General features: G+C 44.8%; 1 protein-coding gene across 1 annotated transcript in view; it reads left to right on the top strand.

Moving 5' to 3' along the window:
- Setd7 (SET domain containing 7, histone lysine methyltransferase) overlaps positions 1-26,388 on the top strand; it is a 77,538-nt gene extending 51,150 nt beyond the window's left edge. The window contains exons 6-8 of the mRNA XM_045130634.1: positions 6,804-6,921; positions 13,851-14,008; positions 20,093-26,388. Coding sequence (XP_044986569.1) covers positions 6,804-6,921; positions 13,851-14,008; positions 20,093-20,273 — 457 coding nt within the window. The 3' untranslated portion in view covers positions 20,274-26,388. The remainder of the gene's footprint in view (positions 1-6,803; positions 6,922-13,850; positions 14,009-20,092) is intronic.
- Positions 26,389-27,192: the final 804 nt, after the last annotated feature.

The following is a 27,192-nucleotide window of genomic DNA, read 5'->3' as shown; positions in this document are numbered from 1 at the left end:
AGGCTTTCTGCTTAGGGTGGGTTTCTGCCCCACGCACATCACGATCATGGAAGAGGCGCTGTCCTTTGACCACCTTCAAAGTCAGCATTCCAAGAAGGCTGCTTTCATACTCACACAGAATCTGTGCCTCAGAGAGGGTTCCTAGGGCCTGGGGAGATAGCTCAGTGGGTAAAGTGCTTGCCTCGAAAGCACAAGAACCTAAGTTCAATCGCCAGCACTCACCCAAAATTACTGATCTTCTTGCCTCCACCTTCCCCCCAGGTTGTGAACCACCTAGTTCATGCAGTGCTGGGGACCTAGTCCAGACTTTGCACCCACTAGACAAACACCGGGCTACATCTCCAGCCACTCCAAATTATGCTGTTGTTACTGTGGAGACTGGGTCTCACACTGTAGCTTAGGCTGACCTTGAGCTCACTGTGTAGCCCAGGCTGGTCTCTTACTCAAGACAGTCCTCTCCATCAGCCTCTGAGTGCTGGGATTACAAATCCACACCACCACACCCAGTGCTGTGCTCGAGAGATGGCTTAGCGGCCAAGGCCCTTGCCTGAGAAGCCAAAGGAGCAATGTTCGACTCTCCAGATCCCACATAAGCCAGACATATAAGGTGATGCAAGTGCATAAGTTCACACGTGCACAAGGTGGCGCACACATCTGCAGTTCTATTATAGTAGCTAGAGACCCTGGTGTACCAATTCTCTCTCTCTTTCTGTCTCATAAGAAAATGCCAGTCTGTTGGGCTTGCCTCAAAAAATATAAGGGCTGGGTGTGTTTATGGTCCCAGCCCCAGGGAGGTAGAAACAAGTGGATCCCTGGGGCTCGCTGGCCAGATAGTCTGGCCTAATTGGTGAACTCTAGGCCATTGAGAGACCTTGTTTCAAAAAGAAAAAAAAAAATGTACAGGACAGCATTCCTGAGGACTAGCACCCAAGGGTTGTCCTCTGGCCTCCACATACAAACATGCACATGTGTGCACTTGAACACATAAGAATACACACACAGAGAGACTTAGAAGAAAAAAAAAGCTTCTGGGAGATGGCTTTGTGGTTAAGGTGCTTGCCTGCAAAGCCAAAAGACCTGGGTTTGATTCCCCAGGACGTAAGCCATATGCACAAGGTGGCACATACATCTGGAATTCGTTCGCAGTGGCTAGTGGCCCTGGCATGCCATTCTCTCTCTCTCTCTCTCTCTCTCTCTCTAACAAATAAAAATAAAAGTATTTTTTAAAAAAGAAGAAAAAAAAAGTTTCTGGACCTAACAAAGACAAACCAGCTCTTATGTCACATCCTAGAATGAAAGCTCTATATTAAAAGAGTATTGAGTCAGGGGCTGGAGAGATGGCTTAGCAGTTAAGCACTTGTCTACAAAGCCTAACAACTTGAGTTCGATTCCCCAGTGCCCACATAAGCCAGATACACAAAGTGACACTTGTATCTGGAGTTCATTTGCAGTGGCTGGAGGCCCTGGCGCACCCATTCTCTCTCTCTCTTTCTCTATCTGCCTCTTTCTCTCTCTGTCTGTTACTCTCAAATAAATACATAAAAAAAAACAAAAACAAATTTAAGTACAGCCTATCCCTCCATGAGACCTCCCTTTCTCTGTAGCACAGCTCACAGAGTCTGGAACATGAGACAACTTTTTTTTAATATTCTCAAACATTTTGTTTTATTTATTTATTTATATGAGAAAAAGAGGCAGATAGAGAGAAAGAGAATGGGCATGCCAGGGCCTCCAGCCACTGCAAACAAATTCCAGATGTATGTGGCACCGGGTGCATCTAGATTACATGGGTGCTGGGGAACCGAACCTGGGTCCTTTGGCTTTGCAGGCAAGCGCCTTAACCACTAAGCCATCTCTCTAGCCCTGAGACAACTTCTTTATTTATTAAAGAAAAACAGGATGGAAACAAAGAACGTATGAGAATCATAAAAACATTCCAGCTGGGGCTGAGGAGATGGCTCTGTGGATAAGAGCTTGTGCCCTGTAAGCACGAGGATCTGCAAGGACCTGAGTTGGATCCTAGAACCCACATAAAAAGCTGTATGTGACCAGGCATGTGTGAATCCCAGTCCTGTGGAATAAAGACAGGAGAATCACTGGGACTTGCTGGTTAGCCAATCTGACCTAAAACAGCAGCTCCCGTTTCAATAAGAGACTCCGTCTCATGGAAAAACATAAAAGAGCAATAGAGGAAGGCCCCCTGATGTTCTCCTCTGACCTGTGCATCTGAACACACACACACACATACACACACATGTATGCACTGTACATGCACACACCATACTACCTTCTCCTTCCCCAAAACAGTCCAACTTACAAATGACAAGTCTTCGGTTACATAAGCTCACTCCCAGAGACCAGTCCTGTTCCACTTCATATCCAGCTTATGAAGAAGGCAACCCTCTGGTTCTCCCTTCTTCTTGTTGTTTGAGGCAAGCCCACAGACTGGCCTTTTTTATGAGGGGAGAGTGAGAGCAAGTGAGAGAGACAGAGAGCGATAATTGGTGCTCCAGAGCCTCTAGGCACGGCAATCAAACTCCAGACACATGTGCAACCTTGTGCGTGCATCACCTTGTGCATCTGGCTTATGTGGGATCTTTGTAGTCGAACACACATCCTTAGGCTTCGAAGGCAAGCGCCTTAACCTCTAAGCCATCTCTCCAGCCCTACTTCTCCCTTCTTGATATACCTTTACTCAGTATCCTCCCTTGTAGTTACCTTCCCATTGCCAGGACAAAACACCCAACTAAGAGCAGCTGATGGGCAGAAAGGATTTATTTTGGTTTGCAGTCCCCAGGAAAAGCTTCATGGTGGCTGGGGAAAGCATGGCATGGGCAGAGGCTGGACACCACAATCTTACCACCACAGGTGGAAACAGCAGCAGGGGAGTGAGCCAAGCTCTGGCAAAGGGAACGTTGGCTATACCATCCCAAAGCCCACCCCAACAACACACCTCCTCCAGCAAGACCCCACCTCCCGAATTGCCACCGGCTGGGGAACGAGCCTTCAGAACACATGAGTGTATGGGGAACACTGATCCAAGCCACATCTCTCCAATTCTCCGACTTCTCTCAGAGCTGATTCTGAGGAGTGACACCCTCTAAGGCTGGATCTCTCTTTGCCTCCCATTTTCTTTCTGCTCCCATGTGAGAAACTAGTAGAACTGACTGGGCTGACCCCGGCGTCACAGGCGGGGAGTAAATACTCTTTGTTTGACAGGAAGCTCTGGCTCAGTGACAGGTTCTTGTGTTAACCCCAAAACACAACAAAGCCCAAACTGTATGTAGGCCTCTTGTCTGCCTTTGTGATGAGCCTGCCTGTTTACACCCCCAGACCTGTCCGCTGTTTACGAAAGCAAGCATTTTATTTTCTACTCACAGTTCCATGGGTTGGCTGAGGTTCAGCCATTTTTGCTTGGGTTCCACCAGGCTCTGCTAATATAGGCTGGACTCCAGGCTTAAAATGGGGTTCAGAGGCGTGGTGGCACATGCCTTTAATCTCAGCACTCGGGAGGCAGAGGTACGAGGATCACTGTGAGTTTGAGGCTAGCCTCAGACTACATAGTGAATTTCAGGTCAGCCTGGACTAGGGCAAGACCCTATCTCCAAAAAATGGGCTGGAGAGATGGCTCAATGATTAAAGGCACTTGCTTGCAAAGCCTCATGGCTCAAATTTAATTCCTCAGGGCCCACTGAAAGCCACATAGACAAAGTGCTGCATGTGTCTGGAGTTTGTTTGCAGTGGCAAGAGGTCCTGGTGGGCTGTATTCTCTCTCTCTCTCCTTGTGAATATACATAAATTAAAATCTTTAAACTGAGCCAGGCATGGAAGCACATGCCTTTAATCCCAGCACTCGGGAGGCAGAGGTAGGAGGATTGCCATGAGTTCGAGGCCACCCTGAGACTAGAGTGAATTCCAGGTCAGCCTGGACTAGAGTGAGACCCTGCCTCAAAAAACCAAAACAAAAGAATCTTTAAAATATGTTATTAAAGCCAATTCCATAACCATGAGTGTTTCTTATAAACCAGTGGTTGTAACCTTTATCTGTGAAAGGCCACTGGGGAATATTTTTGGTCCTTCAGGCCCTGTGACCTCTGTTGCAAAGATTCATCTCTGCCTTTGGAGTGTTGCAGCAGTCAGACACAATATTAACAGATGGGAGATGTGTCCCAATAAAACTTTATTAACAAACATGAACAGCCATTTTGACCCATACACCTTTGTCAGCCACCCTCTGCTTTAAACCCATTTGCTGGGAAGTGCTTATTGGGCACATCTTATTAACATCACTCTTTCATGCAAATGATTCGTCTTGACATTTACCTAAAATAATCTTCCCCTACTATCTGGCTTTGATAAATTTGAGTACAGCTTTAATAAACTTTAGAAAATATTTATTTATTTCTCCTAGAAGACTGAAACTTGTCACTATGAACATTAACTCCTACCATCAAAAAACCTTATATCAAGTACTATTTCTGAATATATAATAGCGACCTCCTTCTTAAGGGATACGTTTTGAGATTTGGGGTTGTAACTCAGTACCAGGTTTGAATAGTACGTCTGAAGCCCTGAGTTTGATCCTCAACATCACATAAACTCTGGGCATAGTGGCCCATGCGTGTAATCTCAGCACTCAGGAGGTAGAGGCAGAAGGATCAGAAGGTTTTGTTTATTTTATTTTTATTTCTTTGTAAGCAGAGAGGGAGTGAATGAGTGAGTGAGAGAAAGTGAGTGAGAACAGGTGCACCAGGGCCTCTTGCACTGCAAATGAACTCTGGATGCATGTATTACTTTGTGTATCGGGCTTCATGCGGGTACTAGGGAACTGAATCTAGTCTGGAAGGTTTTGCAAGCAAGTGCCATTAACTGCTGAGCCATCTCCCCTGGCCAAGAATGAGAGGTTTAAGGTCACTACTTAGTGTATTTTAGACCAGCCTGAGCTACATGAAACCATGTCTGAAAACTGAAAAAAAAAAAAAAAGTCAGGTGTAGTGGGGCATGCCTTTAATCCCAGCATTTGGAAGGCAGAGGTAGGATGATCTCTGTAACTCTGAGACAAGCCTGAGACTACATAGTGAATCCTAGGTCAGCCTGGGCTAGAGCTAGACCCTACCAAAAAAAAAAAAAAAAAAGAGCTGCAAAGTGGGTGGCTTGGTGACTTGAAGTGCTTGTCATAAATACATGAGGACCTGAGTGCCAATCCCAGCATACCCATAAAAGCCAGGCATGGCAGTGTGTGTCTGTAATCCCAGTGCCACAAAACAGAGACAAGAGGATCCCAGAACTTGCTGGATAGATAATCAGGCCAAATCAGTGAGTTCCAGATTCAGTAAGACATTCAATAATATTAATAATAATAATAATAAATACAGGCACAGGGCTGGAGAGATGGTTCAGTACTTAAAGGTGCTTACTTGCAAAACCTGACAGCCCAGGTTCAATTCCCCAATAAAGCCAGGTTCACAAGGTGCCAACACATGTCTGGAATTTGTTTGCAGTGGCAGGAGACCCTGAAATGCCCATTTTCTCTGTCTCTTTCTCCCTTTGCAAATAAATAATAAAAATACTTTTTTAGGCTGGAGCGATGGCTTACCTGTTAAGGCGTTCGCCTGCAAAGCCAAAAGACCACAGTTCAATTCCCCAGGACCCACGTAAGCCAGATGCACAAATTTGCACACTTGTCTGGAGTTCATTTGCAGTGGCTAAGGCCCTGGTGCATCAGTTGTCTCACTCTCATAAATTTAAAAAACAAACTAAAATAAAACTAAGGTGGTCTCTCTCTCCTCTCTCACTCAGCCTCTTTCCCTCTCTCAAATAAATAAATAAAAATTAAATATTTTTTAAAAGGGGGGTGCTGGAGAGATGGCTTACTGGTTAGGCGCTTGCCTGAAAAGCCAAAGGACCTCAGTTCGATTCCCCAGTACCCATGTAAGTCAGATGCACAAGGTGGCACATGCATCTGGAGTTCGTTTGCAGTGGCTGGAAGCCCTGACATGCTCATTCTCTCCCTCCCTCTCTCTCTCTCTCTCTCTCTCTCTCTCTCTCTCTCTCTCTCTCTTTCTAACTCACCCTCTTTCCCTCTCTCAAATAAATAAATAAAAAGCCAGGTGTGGTGGTGCATGCCTTTAATCCCAGCACTCAGGAGGCTGAGGTAGGAGGATCACCATGAGTTCGAGGCCACCCTGAGACTACATAGTCAATTCCAGGTCAGCCTGGGACACTGTGAGACCCTACCTTGAAAAATCAAAAATAAATAAATAAATAATATTTTTAAAAACTAAGGTGGAAGAGCATTGAAGAAGACATCCAATATCAACCTCTGGTCTCCACATGCATCCATCCACATACACATGTGCAAATAAGTGCACACACCCACACATAAAAAGAGAGAATACATTTTCGACTACTTTATTTATTTATTTATTTATTTATTTTGTTTTTTTGAGGCAGGGTCTCACTCTAGCCCAGTCTGACCTGGAATTCACTATGTAGTCTCAGGGTGGCCTCAAACTCATGGCGATCCTCCTACCTCTGCCCCTCCGCCCCCCGAGTGCTGGGATTAAAGACATGCACCACCATGCCTGGCTTTTGACTACTCTAAAAGAGATAAAAGCTATCTTTTTTTTTCCATTTCCAAAGCCACTATATTGTGGTCTAATGGTTTCTCCCTCCCTTCCTTCTTCACTGGATTATGAGGAATGAACATTTGAGTTCAGTGCCCATCCTGGTGTTTGGGGGGTTGACATCAGTAGTGATATATCACACTGAAAAACTCACGATATGGCTTCTTTTCTACTCAGGGTTTATGTGGCCGACTCTCTCATCTCTAGTGCTGGAGAAGGACTGTTCTCCAAGGTAGCGATGGGACCCAATACTGTCATGTCTTTTTACAATGGAGTCCGGATTACACACCAAGAGGTGAGTGGGGCAGAGCTGAAAGTCAACCCGACTGGTTGTGGGCTTGGTCCGCAGTTTTGCCGTAGGAAGTGGGGTAGGGAGTGTAACTCAGTTGGTAGAAGGCTAACCTTCCATACACAAAGCCTTAGGTTTGAGCCCCCACACCACATGAAACTGGGCAAGGTAGCACAAGCCTATAATCTCAGTGCTGGGGAGGTAGCAGCAGGAGGCTCAGAAATTCAAGGTCGTCCTCAGCTACATATAAAGTGGCACATGTGTATGGACTTAGTTTGCAGTGGAAAGAGGCCCTAGTGTACCCATACACTCTCTGTCTCTCCTCTCCCTCTCAAAAATAAATAAAGGGCTGGAGAGATGGCTTAGTGGTTAAGGCACTTGCCTATAGAGCCAAAGGACCCGGGTTTGATTCCCCAGGACCCACATAAGCCAGATGCACAAGGTGGCACATGCATCTGGAATTTGTTTGCAGTGCCTGGAGACCCTTCAAGTCTCAATACCTGACAATGTGTTCTGGCTTCCAGTGTTTCCATTACCCATTCTCAGGCATGGGGGTAATCCCAGAACACCTGTAATCCCAGAATTTACAAGTTTAGGGCTAGAGGATCGTGAATAGCAGGGCAGCCTAGCTACATAGACAAGATCATCAAAAGAAAAAAGAGGCTGGAGAGATGGCTTAGCAGTTAAGGCACTTGCCTGCAAAGCCTTAGGACCCATGTTCGATTCTCCAGATCCCACGTAAGCCAGATGCACAAAAGGTGAGGCAAGCACAAGGTTGTACATGCCCAGTAGGTGGCGCATCTGGAGTACAATTGCAGTGGCTGAGGCCCTGGTGTGCCAGTTCTCTCTCTCTCTCTCTCTCTCTCTCTCACTTTGTCTCTGTCTCTCTCTCTCTCTAAAAACTTAAGTAAGTAAAAAAGAAGAAAGAAGGGAGGAGGTAAAGAAGGAAGGAAAAGAAAAGCAGGGAGCTGGGGAGCCAGCTCAGTTGGTAAAATTCTTGCTTTACAAATATAAGATCTGGGGCTGGAGAGATGGCTTAGTGGTTAAGGCGCTTGCCTGCGAAGCCTAAGGATCCAGATTCGATTCTCCAGGTCCCACACAAGGTGGCTTATACATCTGGAGTTCGTTTGCAGTGGCTAGAGTCCCTGTCACACCCATTCTCTCTCTCTCTCTCTCTCTCTCTCCCCCTCTCTCTCATAAATAAATAAAAATAAACCTTTTAAAAAAAACAAATACAAGGACCTGAGTTTGATCCCCAGTACCCACATAAACTGCCAAATGTGGTGATGGGTACCTATAATCCCAGCACTGGGAAGATGGAGACAGGAAGACCCCTGGGGCTCACTGGCTAGTGAGTCTAGCCTAATTGGTGAGTTTGGGGCCACTGAGAAGCCCTGTCTCAAAAAGAGGTGGATGGGGCTGGAGAGATGGCTTAGTGGTTAAGGAACTTGCCTGCAAAGCCAAAAGACCTAAGTTCAATTCCCTAGGACCCATGTAAGCCAAGTGCACAAGGTGACGTATGTGTCTGGAGTTCATTTGCAGTGGCTGGAGGCCCTGGAGCACCGTTTCTCTCTCTCTCTCCCCTGCTTTCTCTCTCAAAATAAAAAATAAAAATAAGCTGGGCGTGGTGGCGCATGCCTTTAGTCCCAGCACTTGGGAGACAGAGGTAGGAGGATCACCGTGAGTTCGAGGCCACCCTGAGACTACATAGTTAATTCCAGGTCAGCCTGGACCAGAGTGAGACCCTACTTCAAACAAACAAAAAAATAAATAAATAAATAAAAATAAAAATATTTTTTAAAAAGAGGTGGCTAGTGAACCTGAGGAATGGCACCCAAGGTTGTCCTATGGCTTCCATGCACACAGACACATGTACCTGCCCACACACACACACACGCAAACATGCATACGTGCACGCATACCACATTAACACGTACAAAAATAACCTCTCGCCTCTGAGACACAGTCTGTGATGTGTTTCGATGACTTCACATATGGTTTCAGTTTTGTTTCTCTATAACTAGCTGCTATTTAAGGTCCTGTCTGAAGGACAGCCAGTGAGCTCCATCGTGCCTCGCTTGTCCTCTGTGTGTGGGACTTAACCTTATGACGCCCCACGTTCACGTCTCTGCTTTGTCACTTGTTCCTGTGGAATAAGCAGAGGGGAAGTAGACACAAATGCACACAGAGCTGCGTGGACAGTTGGACAGGCAAAAGAAGGCAGAACACTCAGGCTGAGCAGGTGGCGGCCCCACAGGTGACCACACTTCTTCACACCCCATAAAGCCCAAGAAATTCAGCATTTGGAAGGTGGCTTGGACGATAATGGTCATTACAGGTTGAGCATTATTATTTAAAATGCTTGGGCAGGAATGTTAGGGATTTTTTAAAAATATTTGCATATATTTAACAAGATATCTTGGGGATAGGATCCAAGTTAAAACATGAAATTCTTTCTTTTTTTTTTTTTTTTTTTTTTTTTAGGTAGGCTCTCACTTTAGCCCAGGCTGACCTGGAACTCACTATGCACTATATAGTCTCAGGATAGCCTCAAACTTACAGCGATCCTCCTACATCTGCCTCCCGAGTGCTGGGATTACAGGCGTGCACCATCACATCTGGCAAAATTCATGTATGTGTTTTATGTACATAGCCTGAAGGTAATTTTATACAATATTTTTAGTGCACTTATGTTTTGACAATGACATGTCACATGAGGTCGGGTGTAAACCGCCTTCCCATTGTGGCATAGTATCAACCTTAAAAAGTTTTGAATTTGGGCCTGGGGTGATGGCTCGGTGGTTAAAATCACTTGCTGAGGGACTAGAGAGATGGCTTAGCGGTTAAGGCATTTACCTGCAAAGCCAAAGGATCCTGGTTTGATTCTCCAGGACCCACATAAGCCAGATACACAGGGGGGCATGCGTCTGGAAAGACTCAAAACTCATCAAATTGTTGAGAAGAAATGACAGTGGAGTGTTCAGCACTAAGTGAGACCTCTCTCTCTCTCTCTCTCTCTCTCTCTCTTCAAGGCTTAGGGATCACTGTGGAAGAGGTGGTGGAAAGAATGTCTAAGTAAAAATAAAATTGAAAAGGCAGGAGAAATGGCTTAGCAGTTAAGGTGCTTGCCTACAAAGCCAAAGGACCCAGGTTCAATACTCCAGGACCCACTTAAGCCAGGTGCACAAGGGTGTCTGGAGTTTGTTTGCAGTGGCTGGAGGCCCTGGTTCGCAGCAGCAAGATGTCCTGCACTTCTTTCTCTATCTGTCCCTCTCTGTTTCTCTCTCTCTCTCTCATAAAATAAATAAATAAGTAATTTTTTTTTAAGTTCAAAAGGTTATTCTGCTGGTTTTCCCAGATCTAGTGGGAAGCCTGTCGTGTGTGTGTGCGTGTGTGTGTGTGCGTGTGTGTGTGTGTTTGGTTTCTGTTTGCTTGGTTCTTTTGAGTTTACTTATTTACTATGTGAGACAGAAAGAAGCAGATAAAGAGAAAGAACTGGTTGTCTGACCACTGTAAATGAACTCCAGAAGTATGCCCCACTGTGCATTTGGCTTTACAGAGGATCTGGGAATCAAACCTGGGTCCTTAGGCTTTGCAGGCAAGCACCTTAACTGCTGAGCCATCTCTCCAGAACTCTTGGCTTTTTGAGCAGGGCCTCATGTAGCTCAGGCTGGCTTCTATGTCAATAGATAGCTAAACTACTGATCCTCTGGTATCTGCCTTCCAAGTGCTGGGAGTGTCGCCACCACGCTTGCTTTGTGCAATGCAAAGATAGAACGCAGGGTCTTATGCATGCTAGGCAAGCTCCCTACTGACGGAGCTAAACCTCAGCCTGAATTTGTGTGTCTTTGTAAAGGATCAAAATGCTTTTCTTCTACATAAAATAAGGAATTTTTTAAATTTTTATATATTTGCAAGCAGAGAGAGAGGAGAAATGAGAGAAATTTTTGCTTTCTTTTTGGGCTTTTCAAGGTAGGGTCTCACTCTAGCCCAGACTGACCTGGAATGTACTATGTAGTCTCAGGGTGGCCTCGAACTCACAGCGATCCTTCTACCTCTGCCTCCCAAGAAAGAGAGAGAATGGGAGCACAGGAGCCTCCAGCCACTGCAAAACTTCAGATGCGTGCACCACTCTGCATCTGGCTTTACATGGGTGCTGGGGAATGGAAACTGGGTTGTTAGGCTTTGCAAGAAACGTCTTAACTGGTGAGCCATCTCTCCAACCCTATGGAAAAAAAATTTTAATAGTTACAAAAATACCTGCCAGTTTATTACAATAGAATTACATGGTGCCTGAAATGGTGCAACATCTCACACATCATTGAAATCAATAGTTTCAAACAGAAAACATTCTCTTTTTTTTTCCAGCTTTAAATTTTTTATTTTTTTTAATATTTTTTTTTAATTTTTATTAACATTTTCCATGATTATAAAATATATCCCATGGTAATTCCCTCCCTCCCCACCCCCACACTTTCCCATTTGAAATTCCATTCTCCATCATATTACCTCCCCATTACAATCATTGTAATTACATATATACAATATCAACCTATTAAGTATCCTCCTCCCTTCCTTTCTCCACCCTTTATGTCTCCTTTTCAACTTACTGGCCTCTGCTACTAAGTATTTTCATTCTCACGCAGAAGCCCAGTCATCTGTAGCTAGGATCCACATATGAGAGAGAACATGTGGCGCTTGGCTCAGAAAACATTCTTTATTTGACCACAATTGCAATAATTACATGAAAATTCTTCTAAAAACATGAATCCCCTTTAGGAAATTGATGCATATTCTACACACTACAGGTTAAGGCAGTAAAAAAAAAAAAGTATCCCTGATAACTGGAGGTCTTGACAATGTCAATTAAAGCTGTCTGACTAGTTTTTCATTCTCCACATATGCTCAAAGGTTGTAAAGGACTTCATTTTTTTTCTTGTTTCTGTTTTTGTTTTGAAGGACTTCATTTTTTTAATTATTTATTTCTTTATTTGAGAGAGGCAGATAGAGAGAAAATGGGTACGCCAGGGCCTCCAGCCACTACAAACGAATTCCAGATGTATGCGCCACCTTGTGCATCTGGCTAATGTGGGTCCTGGGGAATCGAGCCTCGAACCAGGGTCCTTAGGCTTCACAGGCAAGCTCTTAACCGCTAATCCATCACTCCAGCCCAAAGGGCTTCATTTTCAAAGTAAAAAACATTATTAGCAACTAAGAATTGATACTGGAAAAATCACTAGGGGGTTGGAGGGATGGCTGAGTGGTTAAGGCATTTGCATGAAAAGCCAAAGGACCCAGGTTTGATTCCCCAGGACCCACGTTAGCCAGATGCACAAGGGGATGCACTGCATTTGCAGTGGCTGAAAGCCCTGGCATACCCATTCTCTCTCCCTCCCTCCCTCTCTCTCTTTCTCTCTCTCTCTCTTTCCCTCCTTTCTCTGTCAAATAAATAAAAATAAAACATTTTTAAAAATTGCTAGGGAAAGGAAAAATATTAAGTTGGATTTTTCCTGAAAGTTTTAAAATCATAATAGCACCATTTGTTAGTTTGAACCTTAAATGTATAAAACAAATACATATAGTTTATTACCTTTCGTAATTTAAAATATACTGTACTTTGAGAAATTCAAGCAATGTAAGACTATCAAAAATAACTCCATAGCCAAGCATGGTGGCACACGCCTTTAATCCCAGCACTCGGGAGGCAGAGGTAGAAGGATCACTGTGAGTTTGAGGCCACCCTGAAACTACATAGTACATTCCAGGAAAATCTGGGCTAGAGTGAGACCCTACCTCAAAAAACCAAAATAATAATAATAAATAGTAGAATAATTCCATAGCCAGGCACAGTAGCACATGCCTTTAATCCCAGCACTTGGGAGGCAGAGGTAAGAGGATCGCTGTGAGTTCAAGGCCAGCCTAAGACTACATAGTGAATTAAAAGTCAGCCTGGACTAAAGTGAGACCCTACCTCGAAAAAACAAAAAAAAAATAACTCCAAAGCCACATAAGTATCTGTCCGTTGCATTTTCAATGTTTGAAGAACTTTTTTAAAACCGCAGCTAGCTAGGAATGGTGACACATGCCTTTAATCCCAGCACTTGGGAGGCATAGGTAGGAGGATCGCCATGAGTTGGAGGCCACCCTGAGACTACAGAATGAATTCTAGGTTAACCTGGGCTAGGACGAGAGGCCCTACCTTGGGGGGGAAAAAAAAAAAACTTGCAACTAAACTATGACAGTTTAGTTAAACAAATGATGAATGCGTTTTTATTTGCACTTGTGATTCCTTTAATATAAATTGCTTCTAACAAATATGTTAAGATAAGGCAGAGGAACTTTTAAAAATGTTTTATTTATCTTGTATGTGTGCATGGCTTGGGTACATTAGAGCCTGTTGCTGCAAGTGAGAGCCAGGGAAAGGTGCCACTTTAAGCATCTACTTTTACATGGATACTGGGTAATTGAACCCCAGGTCAGCAAACTTAGCAGAAAGTGCCTCTTACCACTGAGCCCCTATTAAGGAAAATTTTTTAATATTTTATTTTCATTTATATATTTATTTGACAGAGAAAGAGGGAGAGATAGGAAAAGAATGGGCACAGCGGGTCCTCCAGCCACTGCAAACAAACTCCAGATGCATGTGCCACCTTGTGCATCTGGCTCACATGGATCCTGGGGAATCGAACCTGGGTCCTTTGGCTTTGCAGGCAAGCACCGTAAACCACTAAGCCATCCCTTCAGCCCTTAAGGAACTATTTCAGTGAGCAGTAAAAATGGTTGTACCATCCTTGTGCAGAGAGATGTCTTGGTATTTTTCATGTCCGTAGTACACAAACCATAAAGTGTCAGGATAAATGAGTTGGTATTACTAATATACTTGGAACTTTTGAGGAAAAGTTCTTCTCTAATACCCGTTGTCCTATTTTTTGCAGGTTGACAACAGGGACTGGGCCCTTAATGGGAACACACTCTCCCTGGATGAGGAAATTGTCATTGATGTGCCTGAGCCCTATAACCACACAAGCAAGTACTGTGCCTCCTTGGGACATAAGGCGAACCACTCCTTCACTCCAAACTGCATCTATGACATGTAAGGAGGCCACGGAGAAACCGTTTCTGGGCTCTAAGGGCTGAGGCTCTGTGCCTCGGGGCTCCAGGACTGGAGAGAGCATTGCAAATGCTGCTAAAGGCTTCTCCAGCACAGTAACGGAGGGGTCTCTGCCACAGGCCTCAGCCTTGTGGTTGAAATCTCAAAAATAGCCTACCTGCTGGCCTATGGGATGGAAAAGTGCTCCAGAGAGTAGACGTGCAGGGGCCGGGGAGATGTTTCCATCAGTAAAGTGCTTGCTACTCAGCCACGAGCACCTGAGCTTAGATCTCCAGCATCCACTTTAGAGCCAAGCATGGCATACACTGGCAACCCAGCACTAGGAGGCAGAGACAGGAGGACCCTCCCTGCCTTCTGGCTAGCTGGTCTAGCTGAATCACTGAGCCCCAGATTCAGTGGAAGACCCTGTCCCAAAAACTAAGCTTGGGAGTCTGGGGAGATGGCTCAGCAGTTAAAGGCTTGTTTGCAAATCCTGCCAGACCAAGTCCAGTTCCCCAGTACCCACGTAAAGCCAACTGCACAGAGTGGTTCATGCGTCTGGAGTTCATTTGTAGAGAGGCAAGATGCCCTGGTGCACTCATACTCGCTCTGCTCACAAATAAATAAAATGAAAACCAAAAACATGAAATTGGGGCTGGACTGATGGCTTAGAACTAAGGTGCTCACCAGCAAAGTCTAAGGACCTGGGTTCAATTCCCCACCACCCACATAAGTCATATGCACAAAGTGACAAATGCCTCTGGAGTTTGTTTGCAGTGGCTAGAGGCCCTGGCATTCCCATATTCTCTCTCTCTCAATCAATATGTTTTTTTTTTTAAATTAAATTGGCCAGGCATGATGGCGCACTCCTTTAATCCCAGCACTCAGGAGACAGAGATGAGAGGATCACTGTGAGTTTGAGGCCACCCTGAGACTACATAGTGAATTGCAGGTCAGCCTGGGCTAGAGCAAGACCCTACCTCACAAGAAAAAAAAAAAAAAACTAAATCGAAGCCCAGCGTGGTGGCACACACCTTTAATCCCAGCACTTGGGAGACAGAGGTAGGAGGATTGCCATGAGTTTGAGACCACCCTGTGAGTACATAGTGAATTCCAGGTCAGCCTGAGCTAGAGACCCTACCTCAAAAAAAAAAAACCTAAATTGGAGAATGCTTGAAGAAGACATCCGCTCTCAACTTCTGGCCTCCGCCTCCACATCCATTCACCCATACATATGAACATGCACACGCAGAAAAGCATGGACATAGTGTACTCAGTGGTTGCGGTTTCATTGCAGCCTTTTATAAAAAAAATATTTTGTTTTTATTTATTTATTTGAGAGAGACAGACAGAGGGAGAGAGAAGGAGAGAGAGAGAGAGAATGGGCATGCTGGGGCCTCCAGCCACTGCAAATGAATTCCAGACACATGCGCCATCTTGTGCATGTGGCTTACATAGGTCCTGGGGAATCAAAGCCAGGTCCTTTGGCTTTGCAGGCAAACGCCTTAACTGCAAAGCCATCCCTCTGTAGCCCTCATTGCTGCCTTTTCCACCCTTTGCTTTTCTCACTTAAAGGTCTATATCGGACTGGCGGTGTGAGCAGCCGCTGAGGGTAACCTTCTCGCTCAGAGCTGTCGCTGCCGCCCCTCGGCTGCCCAGCTGGAAGCATATGTGAGCTCAGATTCTGGGCATCACATAGGTAGGAATCCAGCCAGGACTTGGCGCTTTCTTGGGAATGTCCCGAGATGCATCCCCGAGATGGCTTCGGAGTCCTGGCGTGCCTTGTTCTCCTTGGCAGCCAGGAACAAGCCTTGGCATCCCAACTGCTTCTAAAGGGCTGATAGAAATGGCAAAGGACATGTGTCATGTGAGATGTAATTGACACTGTGATTAACTGCAGGCTTCCGTGGCCAGTGTCAATTTGGCCAAAGCACCATTCCCAGCTGCACTGACTTCACGACAGCCCTTTAAGTAGCAATCTTAAATGCCACTCAGACACCTCCTTGAGATTAAGCTAGCTCTGTGACTTCATTGCAAGGACACAACTTTATTCCCCAAAAGGAATAGAGCACAGGAAACAAAAGAAGGTTCTGTCTGTGCAAAATCATGAGGTGACACATGACTTTACTCGCAGCACTTGGGAGACAGAGGTAGGAGGATCGCCATGAGTTCAAGGCCCCCCTGAGACTACAGAATGAATTCCAGGTCAGCCTGGGCTACAGTGAGCCCCCACCTCAAAACAGGAAAAAGGATCATCACTCTGTCTCCTCATTCTGTACATTTGATTTTGGTAGTGTGCTTGTTATATTTTCTTTTATTGGTGTCGTTTGTTCTTTTGCAAGCCCAGTGGGCCCAAATCTTAGTTATTGGGCATAACAGCCAGACTGCTTGATTAATAGCCAAATATAAACCAATTCATGGCATTCATTGATTTTCCAAATCTCTGATATTGTTATGTATACTGTAACATAAACAAAACAGCATTTCTCTTAGCTGTTTTCACTGTAGTCTGGTACAGAATACCCAGTGAGCTATCCCACAAAAAGAAAACAGTAAGCAGCATGTTGGACAGGAGAGATGGCTCAGTGATTAAGGAGCTTGCCTGCAAAGCCTAGTGACCCAGGTTCGATTCCCCAGTGCCCACATAAAGGTGGATGTATAAAGTGGCACATGCATCTGGAGTTCATTTGCAATGGTGTGCCCATTCTCCCTCCCTCCCTCCCTCTCTCTCTTTCTCTCTCTCTTTTTCTCTCCCTGTGTGTGTGTGTATGTGTATTTGGAAATAAACAAAATAATTTAATTTTTAAAAAAGATGAGGAAGAAGAGGAATGGAAAAATGAAAGCACAAGGGCATCAGAAGAGAAGTCTTAGGCCCAGAAATGTAACACCAGGTTTTGTGTCCCAGCTTCCAGGTTAGCCGGAGGTCTGTTTCAGGAATATAACTTTTCTCATGCTGAAATAACAATACAGTGCAAATCATAAAGAAACATTTTAATGTAAAGACAAATTTGTGGTTTGTGGATTTTTTTCTTTCCTTCTGTGCTGAAGGTTGAACCAAGGTCCTCTTGCATACCAGGGACGCTGTCTACCACTGAGCTCTACTCCCAACTCCAAAATTGTAGTTAAAAAACGGGGGCTGGAGGGATGGCTTAGTGGTTAAGGCACTTGCCTGCAAAGCCAAAGGACCCAGGTTCCATTCCCCAGGACCCACGTTAGCCAGATATGCAAGGAGCGCACACGTCTGGAGTTCATTTGCAGTAGCTGGAGGCCCTGGCACGCCCACTCTCTCCCTCCCTCTCTCTCTCTCTCTCTCTCTCTCTCTCTCTCCCTCTTTCTCTGTCAAGTAAATTAAATAAGATAAAATATTTTTTAAAAAATCCTAGTTGGGTGTGGTGGCGCACGCCTTTAATCCCAGCACTCAGGAGGCAGAGGTAGGAGGATCTCCATGAGTTCAAGGCCACACTGAGATTACATAGTGAATTCCAGGTCAGCCTGAACTACTAGAGTGAGACCCTACCTTGAAAAACCAAAAACATAAAAAATCGTGTGTGTGTGTGTGTGTGTGGTGTGTTTGCACATGTGTATGTAAGAGCACCGTCATGCACATGCCACAGCATGCGTGTGGAGGTCAGAGGACTCCCTCAACAGTTGGTCCTCCACTTCCACCTTGTTGGAGACAGTCTCTTACTCACCGCTGTGCATGCCAGGCTAACTGGCCCCTGAGCTTCCGGGGACTCTCCTGCCTTGCTATAGGAGCCCTGGGTTCACACCAGCAGTTGAGCTTCCGTCTCAGCTACCAGCCAGGTGAGCTGAAGACAGGCGCTGCAGGATGCAGCTTCTCACCAAGGACAGGTTTCTGTTGTTGAGCCTGATTGTTGGTTTAAACAAAGGTAGGGCAGTGTGCGCGCGTTTGAAACTTGAGCAGGCCAGTGCCTGGCCTGGAATGTTTTGTGGCTTTTTCTTTGTTTGTTGTTATTGTTTTGGGGAGGGGGTGTTTATTTGAGAGAGAGAAAGAGGCAGTGAGAGAGAAAATGGGCATGCCAGGACCTCCAGCCACTGCAAAGGAACGCCAGGTGCATGTACCACCTTGTGCAGCTGGCTTACATAGGTACTAGGGAATTGAACCTGGGTCCTTGGGCTTCAAAAGAAGACACGTTAACCACTAAGCCATCTCTCCAGCCCTTTGTTTCCTTTGTGAGTCAGGGTCTCATGTAACCCAGTCTGACCTTGAATTCACTATGTAGCTGAAGATGCATTTCTGACCCTCTTGCCTCCACTTTCATGTGGAGGGAGTTTGGGGTTACAGGTATGCATCACCGTACTTGGTTTAGGCGATACCAGGGTTTAGGGATACCCAAGGCCTCATGCATGCTAGCTAGCTAAGCCTCGACTTCCTAGGCTGCATAACCAGCCTGCCCTGGAGTGTGCATTTTTTAATTTATTTGTTTATTTGAGAGAGAAAGAGGCAGCTAGAGAGAGAATGGGCATGCCATGGCCTCTAGCCACTGCAGACAAACTCCAGACACATGTGCCACCTTGTGTATCTGGTTCACATGGGTAGTGGGGAATCAAACCTGGGTCCTTCAGCTTCTCAGGCAAGTGCCTTAACCCCTAAGCCATCTCTCCAGCCCCCTCAAATGTTTTTTAGAAAAGGTCAAAAATAGAGAACCCTCAGATTGGAGAGATGGCTTAGGGGTTAAGGCACTTGCCTACAAAGCCAAATAACTAATGTTCGATTCCCCAGGACCCACATAAGCCAGATGCACAAGGTGGCACATGTGTCTGGAGCTTGTTTGCAGTGGCTGGATGCTCTTATGTGTCCATTTTCTCTCCCATTCTCTCTCCCTCTCCCCCCCCCATAAATAAATAAAAATAAAATATTTAGCCGGGTGTGGTAGCACATGCCTTTAATCCCAGCACTCAGAAAGCAGAGGTAGGAGAATCACCATGAGTTCAAGGCTGCCCTGAGACTCCACAGTGAATTACAGATCAGCCTGGACTAGAGTGAAACCGTACCTCGAAAACCCAAAATAAAATAAAATATTTTTTAAAGACATTTTGGGGCCTGGGGGGATAGCTTAGAGGTTAAGGCATTTGCCTGCAAACCCAAAAGACCCAGGTTCATTTCCCCAGGACCTGTGTTAGCCAGATGTACAAGGGGGCTGCACACGTCTGGAGTTTGTTTGCAGTGCTAAAAGCCCTGGCATGCCCATTCTCTCTCCCTTTCTCTCTCTCCCCACCCTGACTCTAATAAATAAATAAGAAATAAACATTTTTGTATGTGTGTATATATGGCATGCATATGTGTGTGTGTATGTGTTGGGCATACATGTGTGTGCTAAAGTTTACATGTGTGAAGACCAGGGATTGAACTTGAGTCTCTTTCTCAATAGCTTTCCACCGTAGTGTTTTGAGACAGGGTATTTCTTGGAACCTAGAGCTCACCAAGTGGGCTAAACTAGCCACAGTGCTGGACGTGCAGGCGCGCGCCGCCACACCTGGGATTCAAACTCAGCTCCTCACGCTTGGTCAGCAAGCACTTTACCTACTGAGCCATCTCCCCAGCGCCCAGAGTGTTCTTTTTTTATTTACAACTTCCATAATTATAAACAATATCCCATGGTAATTCCCCCCTCCCCACTTTCCTCTTTGAAACTCCATTCTCCATCATATCCCCTCCCCCTCTCAATCAGTCTCTCTTTTATTTTGATGTCATGATCTTTTCCCCCTCTTATGATGGTCTTGTGTAGGCAGTGTCAGGTGCTGTGAGGCCGTGGATATCCAGGCCATTTTGTGTCTGGGGGGAGCACGTTGTAAGGAGTCCTACCCTTCCTTTGGCTCTTACATTCTTTCTGCCACCTCTTCCCTAGAGTGTTCTTAAATGCAGATCCCAACCCAGCAGGTCTGGAGGGAGTGCCAAGATGTTCTTTCTCTAACAAGCTCCCATCTGAAGCAGAAGCTGGCCAGACTGTGCCCCCTGAGAATCCCCGAGTGCTATCCAAGCATGGGCAAACGGGCTCCGTGATGTCACCCTTGTCCTCACCCCTCGGTGGCTGGCCTGCAAATGACCTTGTGCATCTTGTTTAGGTTTGTCCACCCCCGTTTTGGGCCCATCAAATGCATCCGCACCCTGCGAGCTGTGGAGGCCGACGAGGAGCTCACCGTCGCTTATGGATACGACCACAGCCCCCCAGGGAAGAGTGGGCCTGAAGCCCCCGAGTGGTACCAGGTAGAGCTGAAGGCCTTCCAGGCCACCCAGCAGAAGTGAAAGGTCGGGCCCTGGGGTCCAGAGACCTAGAACAGAAACTTGGATCTATGCACTATGTTTATCTGACAATGGGACAACCAGGGACTGCTCATGCTGTGACATCACCTCCTCTCGCCCTGCGTTAGCTATGACTCTCTCGCATACTAACTAGGTTTGACTGTATTACTCATACCAGATTTAAAATTAGCTAGCCTTGCAACAACATCCTACTGAGAGGTATTGTCGAACCCTTGACATAGACAGCATGATATTCTTGGGTGGTTCAAGCCTAAATCTGGACCACACTCAGAGATGCCAAATGATTGGGTTGAAAAAGGGAAATGGGGTTTTTCACTCGTTTTTTTTTTTTTTGTTGTTGGTGGTGGTTTTTTTCATAATGTCTTTTCCTATGGCCAATGCAAATTGTGTTCTCACACTTGCATGTTGCCATCTCAAGGGTAGAGAATTATGACATCTTTATTCTCTAAATGTAGTATGATTTGCCTTTTAACCTTTGATCTGTATCTTGCAATAGAATGGCTTTGTGTTTTTTTGTTTGTTTGGGGTTTTTTTCCCCCACTAGTAAAGCAAAGTCCACTTTTTCCTTTGGTCCTGTTCCCCTCCTTAGCTATCCTTACAAGAGACAACTTCCAAATGGATTTTGTATCCGTGGCAGTGTATAGGTCTCCCTGGTTCCTTCTTGATCATTATTTCATTATTATGTCCTGATATAAAGTACTGGCTCATAGGGCCAGTTTATTATTATAGAATTATTATTCTCGCATGTAAACAAAGATATCTTTGCTTTCAGATGTGAGAAGAAATGAATTTACTTTGTTTGCATTAAGTTATGGAAGAGTTGTAATATATACTTTTGAGAAAGAAGAGAGGAAAATTAGTATTTTTAAGCAGTAATTGTGGCAATTTTGCAATATCTTCAATAGTGCTAGCAATTTTTCTCCTCTGGTACACGTTAAATGTGCATAACCTGGTGCAGTCTGGCTTGTGACGCAAATGCATTGAATTAAAAAGTCAAGCAGCAAACTTGGATTCTAACGCAGAATTCAAGCCTTGTCTCTGAGATCAGGGCTATGAAGGCAGACATATCCAGCACTAGGTACAAACCAAACTTCAGCTGAATCTTTTCATTATAGTAATTTCAAAACAGTTGCCTGCTTTCACGCACTGTTGGCTAAGAGCTCACCCTTGTATCATTTAAAAGTGACAGTATCAATAGCATTTCAGCCACATCACAAGCCGTATGTAATCACAACTGCAGAACTAAGGAGAAAACCCCTTTTTTTTTTTTTTTTTTTTTTTTTTTAGTTTAGCCTATTAGATCTGTAACATAACTGAGATTGCTCGGAATGAACTCTGAGAGTTTTGGCTTTTCTAGACGCCCTCACCACACCGTGGCTCTCGGTCTTCTTTGGCCGCCTGCAAGTCGTGGTGGCTGGACCGTGGCAACCGCAGCTGCTCTGGCCTGCAGCTGTCAACAGAACCACCTGTCGCCTGTGTTAGTTTGGTCTTGAAAGCAAAAACCTTCCAAATTGTGATGGCTGAGCTTGAGATGGTGAGAGAATCCTGGAGGGCATGGGCAAAAAGTAAGGAGACAGGCAGAGGGAAGTTTGCTATTGTGTATCCGTTCCATGTCGCTCATAACAAACGCTTTCACAAAAATGTTCCATCAGGGGCCGCTCACAGCTTGCCCACGATGCAAGATTCAGCCCTCAGGACATGGCAGCCACGTATGCCCTGGGTTTCTTTGCTGGTATCTGGGCACACTCAGCTGCATGGGCTGCAGCTAGGCAGTGGTGCTTTCTGGAAGATCTGACTGCATCCCTCTTAGAAAGCTTATGGTGATGATTCACCCAGGAAGGGAAGTCCCCGAGACTTCCAGAAAGATCTCCATAAAAAGAACCAAGAAGAGTTCTTAGACTAAAAGGCACCAGGATAGGATCGCTTCTATTCTGTAGAAAGAGACCGTTCAGTAAACTGTGACAGGATAGAGTCTCTCAATTCAAATTCTGATAGGTGCTTTAAGGTCAATGTGTCCCATGGGAGTTGACTGTCTTCTGGAGAGAGGTGGCTTTCATGGGACCTACTGAGTCATGCTATCAGGTCAGGAGGTGAGACAGAGAGAGGAGAGTGCAGGGTCCCACCCCAGGTAGACTGCGCTGGCAGCAAGGTTTCAGGCCTGAAGTTGGAACTTGGTCTCCACTTCAGTGAGACCCAACGTCTATCCTAAAGGGCTACTCTAGATATCCAATATTCAAATGGAATTCAAAACAATTTTTGTGGGGAAGGGGTTAAAAAAATTGCTAAAACAAACATGGTAACAGCAATGAATCGGCTAATCCATTCTTCACGTTTGAGACTAAATGATAATACTCTGGGCTTTAAAACGCAGTGGTGTGTCTGTGGCCTTCAAGCACATCACAGAAGACCACACACACACAGCTCAGCCTGTCTCTCTCCCCCCCAACTCTCTGCATCTGCTGTGTCTTCCTGCTTTCGTTTCTTCTGCCATGTCTCCTTCTTTTTGGCTCTTCGCATGCCGGGATCCCTAAGGGGAAGAGCCTGTGGCTCCTGCTCTTTCTCTATGCTCTGGACTCCTCCCATGTCTTGCTAGACTCCTCCCTCTCCCCCCCCCCCTCTCCATTTCAGATCTCTCCCTCAGTGTCTTTCCCTCTGTATGACCCATTCCTAGTTGCTACGGATCTCTGTCTAACTCTGCTTCTCTCACTGTCTCTCACACAGACACATACAGAGAGAGAGAGAGACAGAGAGAGAGAGAGCTCCCAAGCATCCAGTTTTATCACAGGTTACGAGAGCAGGGCTAGAAAATCACTGTATTCTGTAGGTAGGTAAAGGAAAGTGAGTGGGATGGAGCCTCCATAAAGAATTCACTGTTGAAGAAGTGAGGGGTTTGTTCCTCATTAGAAGTGAAGTGGGAAAGCCTCCGGCTGAATCTCTACTCTGCATCGGCCGTGGAAGGAACCAGTCAGGAAGCAGACAGGTCTGGTGGTTTCATGAGCATCGGAATCACAGCAGAGACAATTAAACCGCTATGTGGTGGGGAATGAAGAATTAGTCCCAGAACAGGTGGAGCCTGTGTCCGTGACGCCATGGTCTCCAAGAGGTGCACTCAGAGCCTTCTCAGTCCAACCCTGCATGACTCAATCTTTCCTGAGCATTTTTCTATGATGAACTATTATCTTGTGTTAGAGTTAGGAATAGGAACTAATCTGCAAGAGCATGTCCCAAACGGGGCATTCAATTGGACTAACAAAAGCAACTTAGAAGCATTGAATTTCAGACCCAAAGGAATGATGAAAAAGCCACAGGTGAGGAAGACACAGGTTTTTAGTACCTATTCTGAGTCTATCCACCGCTTCCCTGGTCGCTCTGGGCAACGAACCACGAAATCTGTTTCCAAGAGCTCTCAGAGCCGGGCATGGTGGCACACACCTTTAATCCCAACACTCAGGAGGCAGAGGTAGGAGGATCACTATGAGGTTAAGGCCACCCTGAGACTACATAATGAGTTCCAGGGCAGCCTGGGCTAGAGTGAGACCCTACCTTGAAAAAAGAGAGAGAGATAGAACTCTGAACTTGTCCAGGACTAGAGTTCAACTTCTTTGCCCTTCAGGATTCATCACACTTGGAAAACTTTCCTTGTCACCTACAACTCAGAAAAGCCAACAAGGCCAAATGTCACTGTTTCAAATATTCAATGGTAGCCAGGCATGGTGGCGCATGCCTTTAATCCCAGCACTCAGGAGGCAGAGGTAGGAGGATTGCCATGAGTTCAAGGCCACCCTAAGACTACATAGTGAGTTTCAGGTCAGCCTGGGCTACAGTAAGACCCTACCTCAAAAAACCAAAAATAAATAAATAAATAAATAAAAGTCAAATATTCAGTTGTAACAATTAAAATTGCACTAGACTGGGGATGTAACTCAGTGGTAGAATATTTGCCTAAAAGAGGCCCTGGGTTCCATCCCTAGTACTGCAAAAATAAACTCTCTTTAAAATTGTGCACACTAAATAGAAGGGTTGTCTTAGTGAGATGGTATGTGGCACTTATCTTTCTCTTAACGTATAAAAAATTTAATCACTCACTGCAGGATACATTTAAAAATCTTCTAAGGTGGTAGAGATGGGATTCTCCATTTGGTTTTTAAAAAAGGTTGCTTCAAATTCTGTCCCGTGTAGTGGTCTAGGATCCAGACATCTTTTGCCTTAGAAAAATAAGCAGAACTATGTTGCAAGATGGATAGTTGTAATGTTTATTTGCCACAGATCAAAGGTTCACAAAATATATTCAATATACATGGTACCTTGACAGACTTTTTTTTAACTCCCTCCTTGAAAAAATTTTTTTTTTCCTTTCAGGAATTTGAAGCCTTCAGTGTCAATTTGTTTGTTTGTTTGTTTTTTTCCAAAAAAAAAAATACTAAATTTAAGAAGTTTTCTTTTGCCAGACATGTGCAGACATATTCAAAGCAATGAAACTATTTCAAGCCATACAACCACAGGGATGGAAACCCTTTTCACAAATTTTAATGTGTTTGTATGTAAATAGATGTTTGTATGAAGTATTTTCATGGTAGAATGACTATATTTAAATGAAGTTGAACTATTCCAGTGCTATTTAAACACATGACAAAAAATTTTTTTTGGTGAGAATTATCTGAGTCTATTGAGCTATAATACAGATGAATTTTGATTTTTTTAATAATCAAAAGCCTACACATCCCTCTGACTGGCGGCCCTGTCCCTGACAGGGGCAGCAAGCATCTGATGTAGGCTTCCCCAGTGCCTAAGCCCCTCAGCCGCTTTCTGGTGGTAAGTTCGGTGCTAATGGAGGTGTATTTACCTTTTAGTGATTCCCTGAAGGCCTTCCTGGGGCCTGAGAGTGAATCAGAGGCATTAGAGACTCCGGTGCAGTTATCCCGAGCACAATTTCTTTGCAGGGCAGCAGAATCAGAAGCCAGATGTGGCCACATGAACCTCAGAGCTGAGTTTCCATGGCCACCCTCACCCGCCACCCCAACTGCCTAGTCACAATGTCAGGGAGGCTGCCCTCAGTGGAGTTGGGGTTCAAACCCCTGGGGTGGAACTTCACGGTTTTGCCAGCGGATTTTTTTTTTCCTATCTTTTTTTTTTTTTTTTTAACCTCTCACCTCAACCTCCCCAAGGGAGGAAAAGATGGGAGCATCGCTGGCAGGGGCCCGTTTCTCAGCACAGTCCGTATCCTGTCTCAGCTCTGGAAGACTATGCATCTTAGCACCCAGCTTCCAACCAGAGAGGGAGACTTCTGCTCGGTTCCTGTCTGTGACCACACACAGTTAAAAGTCATTTGAATATCAAGACCGTTCACATCCCTAGGACATACCGCCCAACCCCTGACTCTTAAGTTACTGGAAAAACAAAACCTCCTTCTTATGATCCTTCACTTGAGTATACCTCCCACCTTTGTCCTTGATATAAAGAAACAATAAATATGATAGCAAAATCTCACTGTGTATACTAGCAATATGAACACACATACCAATGTATCCTAACCTATCTTCTTGGTTACACTTTGGTTACAATGTTTAATCTTGATTCCTTCGGGGACTAGTAATGCCTGGTGATTATATAAGAAAGTTATGAAGTTACCTCCATGATTTTGATCTTCCTACTTCAAAGATTTTTTTCCTCCTGGGTTTTCTATGTTTTCTTTTTATCCTGAATGCATTTGTTGGGTTGTGAGGTTATGTTTAGGGAATGGAAGCCAGGGGTAAGCTTTCAGCATTTATTGTAACCAAAAGTCAACCCCATCACAGTTAAAACACATCTTTGGTCTTTAGTGGAATTTGAACTAAATCTATGAGCCTTATTCAATATCTATAATTCTCTGATTTTTTTTAAATTATGGGAAATCAATGGAAGATGTTTACATGAGTAATGTTTGCCCTTACTGTGTTATGAATGAATTTTTTGTAGTGTGTCTGGGCGCATGTGCAAGAGAGTAGGAAAAATGTTTCTGAAACAAAACTTGACAAATATTTGTACTGAAAAGTAAATTTAAAGATTGCTATAATTGCTCTATAGAAACAATGCAAGTATTAAACAAAATATACAATCATCTGTTGTTGTCTTTCTTGTGCTGTCTAGGGGAGAAAAGCAGTGACAATTTGATTATGACATACCTACTTAAATATTTAAATTACTAAACACACTGTCTATGGACAGCCTCCATTCATGTACTCCGTGTACCCTGAGCTAAATGGACTTTATATTGTAAGTTGTTTAAAAATTCTATTAATGGGATGGGGAGATAGCTCACTTGGTAACGTGCTCACCACACAAGCATGAGGGCCTGAGTTTGAATACCCACACACAAACTGGACGTGGTGGCACATACCTATATGATATCAGCACTGGAGAGACAGAGACAGGGTGAAAGAACCCTTCTTAAAAAATAATAATAATGCCAGGCATGGTGGCGAATGCTTTTAATCCCAGCACTTGGGAGGCATAGGTAGGAGGATCGCCATGAGTTCAAGGCCACTCTGAGACTACATGGTGAATTCCAGGTCAGCCTGAGCTAGAGCAAGACCCTACCTTGGAAAAAAAAAAATTAAATAAGCCAGGTGTATGGCACATACCTTTAATCTCAGCACTCAGGAGGCAGAAGTAGGTGGATCGCTGTAAGTTCGAGGCCCAAGACTACAAAGTGAATTTCAGATCAGCCTAGGCTAGAATGAAACTCTACCTCGAAAAACCAAAACTAATTATATGGTAGAGAAGACATACCTGAGTCACTTAACTCGCGATTTGTCATCTGTTGGTGGTTATACTCTTTCAACTTGGCTATAGCTCCCCATAGTTTTCTATTGATTGATGAATCCTAAATAAAAGCTGTGAGTAGGCCGGGCATGGTGGCGCA

The sequence above is a fragment of the Jaculus jaculus genome, chromosome 12 (assembly GCF_020740685.1).
Source record: "Jaculus jaculus isolate mJacJac1 chromosome 12, mJacJac1.mat.Y.cur, whole genome shotgun sequence".
Lineage (NCBI taxonomy): Eukaryota > Metazoa > Chordata > Mammalia > Rodentia > Dipodidae > Jaculus > Jaculus jaculus.
The sequence above is the reverse complement of the archived record's forward strand: the minus strand, read 5'-3'. Positions and strand labels throughout refer to the sequence as shown.